This window comes from Geotrypetes seraphini, chromosome 18, assembly GCF_902459505.1.
Source record: "Geotrypetes seraphini chromosome 18, aGeoSer1.1, whole genome shotgun sequence".
Taxonomy (NCBI): Eukaryota; Metazoa; Chordata; class Amphibia; order Gymnophiona; family Dermophiidae; genus Geotrypetes; species Geotrypetes seraphini.
In genome coordinates, this window is record NC_047101.1 from 31,300,052 (window position 1) to 31,313,197 (window position 13,146).

The following is a 13,146-nucleotide window of genomic DNA, read 5'->3' on the forward strand; positions in this document are numbered from 1 at the left end:
CAGCAAGACATACTGTACTCTCACCTCTCTTAGGAGTTGTATTCTTTTCTATATGATATCTGACCAGACTGGTAGTCCCGCATGGCTCCTACAGACGGGACGGTACTGAGGCATGCACAGGATGAGCCTACCAAAGACTTTTTAGAGAAATTAATGCTGAGTAGTTTCCGCACCGGGGCTCTGTTGCAAATGTCACCTACGTGTGAGAAATACTATTATCCCAGGACAAGCAGGCAGCATATTCTTGACTGATGGGTGACGGCACCGATGGAGCCCCGGTACGGACAATTTTAGAGTGATTGCACTCTAAGAACTTGGAAAGTTCTAGCAGGCCGCACCGCGCACTCGGGAGTGCCTTCCTGCCCGACGGAGGCGCACGGTCCCCAGTTTCTTAGTTTCCGTGAGCTAAGAAGTCGCACTTTTCAACGGCTGTTGAAAAGATTTTTTCCTGACGCCTTCCCGCTCGCGAAATCTGTTAGGAAATTGTATTTCCTTTTTTTTCTTTTATTATTTTCTTATTAAAAAAAAAAAAAAATCATTACTTTATTTTTTCTTTACTTTAGTCAGTTTTGCCCCGGCGGGGCCTGCTGCCACCATCAAGGCCTCGGCGTTCGATTTGGCAGAAGCCGTTTTTACTTTCATGCCCCCCAGCCAGGGTTTAAGAAGTGCCAGCAGGGTGCATGGCCTATTTCTCTTACGGACCCGCACAACTGGTGCTTACAGTGCCTAGGTCCAGAGCATCAGGCTTCCACCTGCACCCGCTGTGCCACTTTGAAAAAACGTACATTAAAAAACCGACAAATCCAGCAACGGTTGCTTTTCGGTGCCGATATGTCTGACCCGGCGGCATCGACGGCGGCATCGACACCGGCATCGGCCCCAACTCAGTCGGCACCCACTTCGTCGACGCCGCACTGGCGTCGCAACACCCAGGTAAGCCGGCTAAGAAGCCATCCCCGCTGGAGCGTCCTCCGGTCTCGATAGCAGCGAGCCCAGTCCTGCCGACCGCAAGGCGCCCACGGAAGCGCTCCGCCCTAATTGAGGTGAGTCCCTCGACCTCGGGCTCCTCATCCTCGGGGCGTCGAGCGGCACCGCAGGTACCGCAGAAGAAAAAGGCGGTACCGGTGCCTTCTCTGGACGAGCGCATTGCAGCCGTCCTGCAGGTGCAGCTAAAGGAGCAGTTACAACAGCTCCTTCCTGCTCTCTTGACACCGAGCCTTCCAGTCCCGGTCCGGTCTGAGCCACCGGTACCGGCAGTGGAGCAGCCTCTTTTGTCTGCATCCACTTTGTCGGTACCGGTCCACTCCGTTTCATCGGTCTCGATGCCAGTCCTCGCACCAGAACCGAGAGCGCAACACCAGGCTGTTCAGACTTCGGCACCCATGCAGCCTGTAACATCTCCCGGTACCGTGTCTATGAGGTCAGGTAAGTCGGCACGCAAATCCCGACACCTGGAACCCTCCACTCCGGAGTCTCGAGACCGTAGCTCCCATATTAGGGACCCTGATCTGTGGGGTGACTCCGAAGAGCCTTTTCTTTCTGAGGGTGAGTGTTTCTCGGATGAGGATGATCCTGCTGCCCCTGATCTATCCTCCAAACAAGATTCTACATCTTTCACTTCCTTCCTGAAAGATATGTGTGAATCTCTGTCTTTTCCTTTGGAGGCTGAGTCTAAAAAATCCAAAGCCTTCCTTGATGCATTGGATTTTGACCAGCCTCCAAAGAAATTTCTCAAACTACCCCTCCATGTTATCTTGAGGGAAACCTTTTATAAAAACCTGGAGACTCCCTTGACCATCCCAGGAGCTCCTCGTAAATTGGATTCTTTATACAAAGTGATTCCTATCCCTGGATTTGATAAGCCGCAGCTTCCACATGAATCCCTTCTTGTGGAATCTAGCTCCGGCAGACTTTTTGAGCGTAGTGTATACGCTTCTGTCCCTCCTGGCAGGGAAGGTAAAGCCATGGATAAGTTTGGTAAACGGTTATACCAGAATGCAATGCTAGCTAACAGATCTGGTAATTATGCTTTCCATTTTTCTTTCTATCTTAAGCATCTTCTTACCACCATGGCTTCCTTTGAAAAGTACCTTCCTGAACGAAAACGACAGGCTTTTCACCACTGCTCATCATCTCTCTTCCAACTCCGTAAGTTTATGGTTCGCTCAATATATGACACATTCGAACTTACTACCAGAGCAACGGCCATGTCTGTGGCTATGCGCCGCCTTGCTTGGCTCAGAGTGTCGGAGCTTGATGTCAACCATCAAGATCGGTTGGCCAATGCACCATGCCTGGGGGATGAACTCTTTGGGGAATCCATGGATTCTACCACCCAAAAGCTCTCCGCCCATGAGACTAGATGGGATACTCTGCTAAAATAAAAAAGAAGACTCCACCAGCACAGCCTTTCAGACAGCAGCCGGCCTATCAGCGCCGTTATGTGGCTCGACCCTTGCCATCAGCTGCCCAACAACCTAGGCGCCAACGTCAGCAACAACGACAGACCCCTAGGCCACCACAGCAGCAACCTGCGAAGCCACCTCCACAGCAAAAGTTCACACAGCCCTTTTGACTTAGTTCTCCAGGGCATAGCCAGCTACCTACCATCTGCCCACCTACCTCAACCTATAGGTGGCCGTCTTACTTCTTTCCTCAGCCGTTGGGAGATCATCACCTCGGATCAATGGGTCCTCAACATCATCCGCCACGGCTACTCTCTCAACTTTCAGACACTTCCTGCCCAAAGTCTGCCAAAAGAGTCTGCTTTGAACACTCCTCAGTCTTCCCTCCTTCTTCAGGAGGTTCAATCCCTCCTCCTTCTGAACACCATAGAGGAAGTTCCTCTAGATCAAAAGGGGCAGGGATTCTACTCCCGTTACTTTCTAGTTCCCAAAAAAACAAGAGATCTCAGACCCATTTTAGATCTTCGCGATCTCAACAAATGCTTGGTCAAAGAAAAATTCAGGATGCTTTCTCTGGCCACTCTCTACCCTCTTCTCAATCAAGGCGACTGGCTATGCTCCCTCGATCTCAAAGAGGCATACACTCACATACTGGTAAATTTGTCCTCCAGACAGTACCTCTGCTTCATGATCAATCATTGTCATTACCAATACAAGGTGCTGCCCTTCAGTCTTGCCTCCTCTCCAAGAGTGTTCACCAAATGTCTGATTGTGGTGGCTGCCTTTCTACGCTCTCACCACCTTCAGATCTTTCCTTACCTGGACGATTGGTTAATCAAGGCCAATTCATCTCAGACAGTACTCCTGGCCACCAACCAAACCATCCTGTTTCTACAACTTCTGGGGTTCGAGATCAATCTACCCAAATCTCATCTCATCCCCACTCAGAGACTTCAATTCATTGGAGCGGTGCTGGACACAGTCCTCATGAGAGCATTCCTGTCATCCAACCGTCTCCAAACTCTTCAATCTCTATGTCAGCAGCTACTTCTGCAAAGTTCCATCTCTGCCAAGCAAATGATGATACTCTTGGGTCACATGGCCTCCACAGTTCATGTCACACCCTTCGCACGTCTTCACCTGCGCACTCCTCAATGGACCCTAGCTACCCAGTGGTCCCAAGCGACGGATCCGTGCTCACGACACATATCTGTGACATCATCTCTTCGTCAGTCTCTACAATGGTGGTTAATATCCTCAAATCTCTCCAGAGGTCTTCTGTTCCATCTACCTCCTCATCAACTAGTCATCACCACCGACGCCTCCCCTTATGCCTGGGGAGCTCATTTGAACGAATTCCAAACTCAAGGTCTTTGGACAGCCCAGGAAATGAAGCATCACATCAATTTCCTGGAACTCAGAGCGATGTTTTATGCCCTCGAGGCCTTCCAACATCTTCTCTTTCCTCAGGTCCTCCTGCTGTGCACAGACAATTAAGTTGCGATGTACTACATCAACAAGCAGGGTGGGACAGGCTCTCGCCTCTTGTGCCAGGAAGCCCAGAAGATTTGGGCTTGGGCCACAGATCACCAACTATTCCTGAAAGCTATCTACATTCAGGGGGAACAGAATTCCTTAGCGGACAAGCTCAGCAGAATTCTCCAGCCTCACGAGTGGACACTCGACCCTTTAACTCTACAGTCCATCTTCGCTCGATGGGGCACTCCTCAGATAGACCTCTTTGCAGCTCCTCACAATCACCAGCTGCCCCTCTTCTGCTCCAGACTCTATTCTCCTCACCGTCTGGCAGCGGATGCATTTCTCCTGGATTGGTCCAATCTGTTCCTGTATGCGTTCCCTCCGCTACCTCTCATGTTGCGAACCTTGTTCAAGCTCAAGAGGGAACAAGCCACCATGATTCTCATCGCTCCACGGTGGCCCAGGCAACATTGGTTCTCCCTTCTACTTCAACTCAGTTCCAGGGAGCCTATTCTTCTTCCATTGTTTCCTTCTCTACTTACACAGCATCAGGAGACCCTTCTGCATCCCAACCTCCAGTCTCTACACCTGACAGCTTGGTATCTCTCGGGCTGACTTCAAGTGATACGCTGTTGTCTCAGCCCGTTCGTTCTATTCTGGATGCCTCCAGGAAACCTGCCACTCTGCAATGTTACTATCAGAAGTGGACACGATTTTCTTCCTGGTGTCTTCTTCATCATCATAATCCTACGTCCCTGGCAGTGGAGACCTTGTTGGATTACCTTCTTTCTTTGTCTGACTCTGGTCTCAAGTCTACTTCCATCAGAGTCCACCTCAGTGCTATTGCTGCTTTTCATGAGCCAGTTCATGGGAAACTTCTCTCAGCTCATCCTTTGGTTTCCAGATTCATGCGGGGTCTTTTCAATGTGAAACCACCTCTTAAGGCTCCTCCTGTAGTCTGGGATCTCAATGTAGTTCTCTCCGCCTTAATGAAGCCTCCGTTTGAACCTTTGGCTACAGCTCCTTTCAAGTTCCTTACTTGGAAAGTGCTCTTCCTTATTGCTCTTACCTCTGCCAGGAGGGTCAGTGTGCTACATGCACTAGTTGTGGATCCACCTTTTACAGTCTTTCATCATGACAAGGTGGTTCTGCGTACACACCCAAAGTTTCTCCCTAAGGTTGTCTCTGAATTCCATCTCAACCAATCCATTGTTCTGCCTGTCTTCTTTCCGAAACCTCACTCTCATTCTGGAGAACAGGCTCTGCATACTTTGGATTGTAAGCGGGCTCTAGCTTACTATTTAGAGCGTACTAAGCCCCACAGATCATCTCCCCAACTCTTTCTATCCTTTGATCTGAATAAATTGGGGCGTCCTGTTTCTAAACGTACGTTGTCTAATTGGCTGGCAGCGTGCATTTCATTCTGTTATGCTCAGACTGGACTTTCACTGGAAGGTTCTGTCACGGCCCATAAGGTTCGAGCTATGGCAGCATCTGTAGTTTTCCTCCGTTCCACTCCTATTGAGGAAATCTGCAAGGCTGCTACTTGGTCCTCAGTTCATACTTTTACATCTCATTATTGTCTGGATGCATTCTCCAGACGGGATGGACACTTCGGCCAATCTGTTTTGCAAAATTTGTTTTCTTAATGGCCAACCTTCCCTCCATCCCTCTTTTTGTTAGCTTGGAGGTCACCCATCAGTCAAGAATATGCTGCCTGCTTGTCCTGGGATAAAGCACAGTTACTTACCGTAACAGGTGTTATCCAGGGACAGCAGGCAGATATTCTTGCGTCCCACCCACCTCCCCGGGTTGGCTTCTTAGCTGGCTTATCCTAACTGGGGACCGCGCGCCTCCGTCGGGCGGGAAGGCACTCGCGCGTACGCGGTGCGGCCTGCTAGAACTTTCCAAGTTCTTAGAGTGCAATCACTCTAAAATTGTCCGTACCGGGGCTCCGTCGGTGCCGTCACCCATCAGTCAAGAATATCTGCCTGCTGTCCCTGGATAACACCTGTTACGGTAAGTAACTGTGCTTTCCTGCTGTCCTCAGCGATCACTTCTACAGGTGAGTAACTTTGCTTTTTTGGTAGTTCTTTATATTCACATAACTACACCTGAGAGTTCGAGTATGGAGTTGCCTGAATTTTCTCTTAACAGGATTATATTTGTCTTTTTTGCTGAAAAGTGGCATAAAGGATACAGCTTCCAGTTTTGTTAGCCCTACAGTGACTCAGAGTTCAGGCAATAGTGTGATTTTATTATGCTATAAATCAGGTTTTATTTTGCTGTTGGCTCTTTATAAATGGTCCAGTGGCTTGATTTATGGTATAATAAAAACAAACAGTTTCATTGTAACTATTCTGATTCATTACACTCCTGAGTTGACTGGAAACTGGGGTCTTCCAGCATCTGTTCTGGTTTTGAATAATTTCCTTTAGATACATTATTATATGCAGTGATATGAAAAAGATTTTGCCCCCGCCTGATTTCTCCTGTTATTACATACTGTATACTTATAACACTGGATAATTTCTGATCTTGAATCAAAGGGAACCTGAGTAAACAAGTTTTAAAATTTGTTATACAATTTAAGGAGCAAACATCCATGTGAAAAAGTAACTGCCACCTAAACCTATAATTGGCTGCACCTCCTTTAGTAGTAATAACTGCAACCAAACACTTCCTATAATTTGATATCAGTTTTTTCAACATTGCATATGCAGCAAATGTGGACCATACAAATGGCTAATAGTGGAAAATACTAGTTGGTGACAATTTTTCATTTTATTCTCCAAAGGTCCCTTTTCTTCTGAGCAGTCAGTATTTCTCCATTAAATGAATGTGGTGGAGAGCTAATTAATTTCACCATGATTGCTGTTACACAGCTTGGGAACTAATGTCCTTGTGTGCAGTGCCTTTTTAAATTTAAGATGGCATTATGTATAACTACTGTATATTGTAGCACACTATTAAACTGGGTATTATGGCTGGGAGCAGCTTACTGGACCGGAGAGGAGTTGTGGGGTGTCCCGTGCTGACCCCGGAGTGAACGGCGACGGCTTTTCCTTTCTCCTGGCTGGCTGGCGGTGCATGCAGGCACTAGCAGAGACGGACCCCTGACGTCACCGGGTCCGTCTCCGATATTATTTAAAGCAGCCGCTGCTGTGACTGTGCTGGGAGCAGCTTACTGGACCGGAGAGGAGTTGTGGGGTGTCCCGTGCTGACCCCGGAGTGAACGGCGACGGCTTTTCCTTTCTCCTGGCTGGCTGGCGGTGCATGCAGGCACTAGCAGAGACGGACCCCTGACGTCACCGGGTCCGTCTCCGATATTATTTAAAGCAGCCGCTGCTGTGACTGTGCTGGGAGCAGCTTACTGGACCGGAGAGGAGTTGTGGGGTGTCCCGTGCTGACCCCGGAGTGAACGGCGACGGCTTTTCCTTTCTCCTGGCTGGCTGGCGGTGCATGCAGGCACTAGCAGAGACGGACCCCTGATGTCACTGGGTCCGTCTCCGATATTATTTAAAGCAGCCGCTGCTGTGACTGTGCTGGGAGCAGCTTACTGGACCGGAGAGGAGTTGTGGGGTGTCCCGTGCTGACCCCGGAGTGAACGGCGACGGCTTTTCCTTTCTCCTGGCTGGCTGGCGGTGCATGCAGGCACTAGCAGAGACGGACCCCTGACGTCACCGGGTCCGTCTCCGATATTATTTAAAGCAGCCGCTGCTGTGGTTGCGGCCGCAGCCGCGCGGCTGCAGGGCGTGGCCCTTAGGAGCCACGTGGAGACCGGGAGCCGGTAGTGGGAAATTCATATGGATTATTTAGATCCGGATCAGATCCTGCTCCCTATTATTGGATCCAAGAAGTATATATTCCTTAACTGCTGCAGTGAGGACGGCGTTGAAGTTTTTCTCTTTTCTTCTTTTTCTTAATAATGCCAAAAAGACGAGGAAGGAACGCCGGAGGAGCCTCCCGGCGACCCTTAACTCCAGTGGTTACTATTGATGATTTTCTCCGACGCCTACAACGGGAACAAGAAGGGTCGGGTGCTAGCTCATTGGGGATACCCCCGGAGAGTAGTACGGTGGGCTCCCCTGAGCATGAAGTCACTCTTAGCCCCGACGTTAGGACGCCACCCCTCCAACCCACGCCGCAAGCTACTAGCTCTCCACGGGACCAGAATCCACCTGAGGAGGTGGCTAGTTCTTTGTCCACAGAGGCTAGTATGGAGGGCTTGCTGAATATGACAACGGGACTTGCGACCGGGACAACAACAGAGGTTGGAGGAATACAAGACCACACTGAGGTAAAGCTAATTTCTGAACATTTAGATACTACACCATTACAACTTTTTTCACCTACAAAACCTCCTACAGTCACACTCGAAGCATTATGGGACTTGGTAGTGAATTTGGGGAATTCCTTAAATCCTCAAATAAAAAGTTTGAACAAAGAATTAAAAGAACAAAAGGAAGAAATAAAAGTTTTAAAGCAGGATATGTTACAATTTAAAACTGAGACACAAAATACAAATAAGGAGTTAATCTTACTGAAACAAAATCAAGATATGTTGGTTAAAGATAATATATTACTCAGGAAGAAGTTGGAAGTGCAGGAGAATAATGGTCGTATAAATAATTTGAGATTTATAAATTTTCCAAGAATCCTGTCAACTTCTCCTAGAGAAATGGTGAAAAGATATTTTATGGAAATTTTGGAAATTCCTGAAAACTCCTTACCTCCTCTTACAAGAGTGTATTACCTACCTGCTAAGCCCATATCCAAAGAAGAAGGGAAAATTGAGGAACCCCGGGAGAGGTCAATGGACATTTCGGCAATACTGGAACAATCAGATAGGGAACTGGCTGTTCCAGCTACTCTCTTGTTGTCTGTCGCTTTGGCTCCAGACAAAGATTGGATATTAAAACTTTTCTTCAAAAACAGATCCAAAGACTTCCTGGGGCAGCATATTCAGATTTTTCCTGATGTCTCTAGAGAGACTCAGAAAAGAAGGAAAGAATTTTTAATTCTTAAGCCTGGAGTGACTCAAATAGGGGGTATTTTCTTTTTGAGATATCCATGTAAATGTGTAGTTAGATATTTATCATTTAAGTATATATTTACAGAGCCATCTCAGCTGATTAGCTTTATCTCAGTGAAACGTCTAGAAAAAGGAATAATAACAACATAACGTCTATTTAAGGTTAATTCCCTGCACTTTAGTCAGAAAAGGATTTTTTTTCTTATTTAACTAATTTGAATTATATTTGTTCTACTCTTAATTATGGATCTAATAATATTGAGGACTAGTGTGAGATCAGCTAGATTAGAAGTTCCTTGTAGTAATATTAATTTTGGAATGTTAATTTAATATGTTGTGTGATCTCACTTTACTGTACAAGATGTATATGCTTGGAAATTTTGTAAAAAATTCTATAAATAAATAATATAAAAAAAAAAAAAAAAAAAACTGGGTATTATGCTGCAACCTAAATAATGAGGGGAGAAGCCCCTCAGGCTCAACCTATCTGTCTCCAGAGGTTTTCATGTTTAAGCCTTTGATCACTTTTTAATCCAGATCACAAGTAAGGACTTGTTGCAGGTAGTTGAGGTAGAGTGTATAGTGATCTAGGATTTGGGAGTACAAGGAAGAGCTAGATCAGTGTTCTTCAACCTTTTAACACCTATGGACCGGCGGAAATAAAATAATTATTTTGTGGACCGGCAGTTGAAGAACACTGGGCTAAGTCGTGGACCAGACCCCACCTCCATAATAGTACTAATTGTAACACTATTTTTTCCATTCATTTTTCATATATATATACACACACATAATATAATCTTATTAACAACACATAATGGTTAACCACAAAATTAAACTACACAAAGCACACTGTATGCTTCTCAACATTCATTCCTACCAGAAAACAGATAACCCCATGCAAATACGGGACCAAAAACTAAAAGTACGTATATAATAATAATAATAACAGCTTATATACCGCAATACCGTGAAGTTCTATGCGGTTTACAAAGATTAAGCAAAGGTACAAATTAATTGACTTTAAGAGGGGAGGAAGAAAGAGGGTTAATAGGACAGGAAATCCATTTTTGAGGAGAGAGTGATCAATAGAACAAGTTAATCGCTATAGAGGGGAGAGAGAAGAGAGGATCAGTTGTCTAGATACTTTAGGAACAGGTGTGTTTTCAGACGTTTCCTAAATTCCTCATAAGTAGTGGGCAAAAAGCAATTGTTCTAGGTCTTTACCCCATGATGCTGCTTGGTGCGAGAGAAGATGTTCATGGTGTTTTTTCAGTTTACAACCTCTCACTGGGGGGGAACGAAGTTGGAATGTGAGCTTCTCTTGTGTCTGTTGGCTCATGAGAATCTCGGAGAGGGTGAGATCAGAAGGCCTGAGCATGCGCAGATGCTCAAGGCTCAGCAGCAGACCGGCGGCAGGCACTTTTATCACTGGCGGTGCAGGGGTAAGGACCGGACCAGTCGGGGAGGGGGGGAAGAGGTGATAGAAGCGCCGGTGGCCTCGGGGGGAACAATACTGTTGGTTCCCGCGGTCGGGTCGGGTGGGGGCTCGCAAATCAAGTCAATGCTCGGTTTACGAGTCAAAAGTTTGCTGAGTGTTTTGCTCGTCTTGCAAAACACTCACAAACCGGGTTACTTGTAAACCGAGGTTTGACTGTACTGTATCACCAAAAATCATCAAAAAACCTCAAACACCTGTCCAGCAAACCAGATAAAATCAAATACTGCCAAACAAGTTCAAATACCACCACACACGATTTAATAAATTCAGCACACAGTGTAGAATCAACGCTAAGGCAAGTCAAAATAAAATTGCAGTGTAGAATCAATGCTAAGGCAAGGCGAAATAAAATTGCAGTGTAGAATCCATGCAAAGGCAAGGCGAAATAAAATTGCAGAGGCAAGCAAAAGTCACAGTGGTTTGAACCAATTTGAAGGCAAGATATAGGCAAGTTAGAACAAAATTGGAAAAGGCTGCCAAAATCACCAAATTCTTGACCTTTGTTGTGTCTGCCCGAAAACGTTTCATGAAAGCGAACTATAAAGAAACTAACGACCAGCACACGACACAACTAATATATGGTAAGTGTATTCAGGTAAAGCCTGGGCGAATGGATATTGCCCGGTATATAACAGACTTCTAAGGGGTGTTGGGGCGGGGGCAGGAATGGGTGATTTTGAGAGGCAGGTATGACGCCAGGCCTGTGGCATATCGTCACGGGGCACAGGCAGCGGCCACTGGGGTACCTACAAACTATTGGCACAAAAACAACAAGCGCCCCACTATACCCGCAGGCAAGATTCCCACAGGCAGGGAAAAGACAGGCAAAGGATCAGTAGAAGTGGCAAGCCCTCGGCAGATGAGCTGTCTCCTAGCGAAGGGTTGAGCTGCTGGAGAGATGGATCCAAGAGGGGCTGGCGATCTACCTCTGACCCCTCCTTGATCTACAGGTAGATCGTGATCTACCTGTTGGGCATGCCTGCTGTAGATCATATCCATGGTTTCCACTCTCCTGGAAGACCACAGGACAGGAGGAAATCTTAAGTGGATAGGAGATAACTATTTGAAAACTTTAATGTTTTGTTTTCTTTATTTTAGGTGGATAGTGCGATGTCTTTGATCCAAGCTGCCAAAAATTTGATGAATGCTGTAGTACAGACTGTGAAGGCTTCCTATGTGGCATCAACTAAATATCAAAAGTCTCAAGGCATGGCGTCCCTGAACCTTCCAGCAGTGTCGTGGAAAATGAAAGCTCCAGAGAAGAAGCCACTGGTGAAGCGAGAGAAACAAGATGAAACACAGACCAAAATCAAAAGGGCGTCTCAGAAAAAGCATGTGAATCCTGTGCAAGCTCTGAGCGAATTCAAGGCTATGGAGAGCATTTAAAAGCAAATCTGCCTTTTGAACTTCTAATCCACTGATTAACATTTCTAAAGTTTACTTTTCATTAAAATATATTTACATAATATAATTTTGTTAACATTTTTCTCTAGTTTATATATCAGTTGAATTTGCAAATTGAAATTACCTGAGATCAGAAAAACCTTTAGGATTTCGGGGGAGGGATACATTTGTAGTTGACACTTTTAAGACAAGTTGTAAGAGAGAATACTACTTAACCAAAGACAAGCTCGTGATTTTATCAGTAAGCATTAGAACTATATATTTGCCTTATCTCCACGATTTTAGCTTTTGTGCTGATTTTGAAGAAAAGATTAGCATTCAGTTTTTATCATGCACAAGTAAAAATAAGTGACTCGATAGTGATAACTTCTTTTTTTTTTTTTTTTTTCTTTAGATGTTTCTATATAAGTTGGGGAAAAGGACCTGCCAGTGGTCTCCTCACTAGAACATGTAATAATACATCTTTGTGTCTTCCCCAAGCATAAATATTTTTTGTATTGGGGTTTCAAATGTTTATTCAGAGAAACAAGCCATAAAGTAATAGAATTTAGTGAGTGCATAATGCATCAGTAAAAAAACGGAGTACTATTTTTGACATACGACAAAACTGTAATGCTTGGTTACAAATTAATATACTTTGCCATGGGACATTTAATAAATGTGCTTTTATCAAATAAACATAAATTCTTTTTCATCATTCATATGCATTAAAGTATCGTACTCCTGTCTAATAATTGCTATATAGTATGCCTCAAACCTGTAAAAAAAAAAATCCTCTGAAATGTTCAGTCAGGCAATAATGTAGAGACACCTTTTGTAGTTAACACAAATGATAAATTTGGCTGTTTTTTTATTTAAGTACTATTTAAAAACCCCTCCCCTTTACAAAAACGCGCAAGAGGTTTTTAGCGCTGCCCAGAGTGCTGAATGCTCTGCGCTGCTCTGACAGCCATAGAGTTCCCATGAGCATAATAAGAACATAAGAATTGCCGCTGCTGGGTCAGACCAGTAGTTCATCATGCCCAGCAGTCCGCTCCCGCAGTGGCCCCTAGGTCAAAGACCATTGCCCTAACTGAGACCAGCCCTACCTGCGTACGTTCCGGTTTATCAGCCGGTGCTAAAAACCTCTTGAGCGGTTTTGTCAAAGTGTGTGGGGAAGTTAAATCTTTTTTTTTTTCTCTACTGGAAAGATGCAGTAAATTATTCAGGGCAGAGATGTATTTGGTTTTCAGGTGGCAGTTTATTATTTGTCAGCCACTTTGAATTCTGGGGAAAGGAGCAATATATAAGAACTTGGTGTAATGTACATCTTGACTTAGGTG

At 45.4% G+C, this 13,146-nt stretch overlaps 1 protein-coding gene across 2 annotated transcripts in view; it reads left to right on the forward strand.

Annotated features, from left to right (window-relative positions):
* The window catches only part of CTNNA1 (catenin alpha 1), a 179,110-nt gene extending 166,443 nt beyond the window's left edge, over nt 1–12,667 (forward strand). For both annotated transcript variants that reach the window (XM_033927160.1, XM_033927161.1), the window contains exon 18: nt 11,519–12,667. In XM_033927160.1, coding sequence (XP_033783051.1) covers nt 11,519–11,806 — 288 coding nt within the window. In that variant the 3' untranslated portion in view covers nt 11,807–12,667. The remainder of the gene's footprint in view (nt 1–11,518) is intronic.
* The last annotated feature ends 479 nt before the right edge of the window (nt 12,668–13,146 follow it).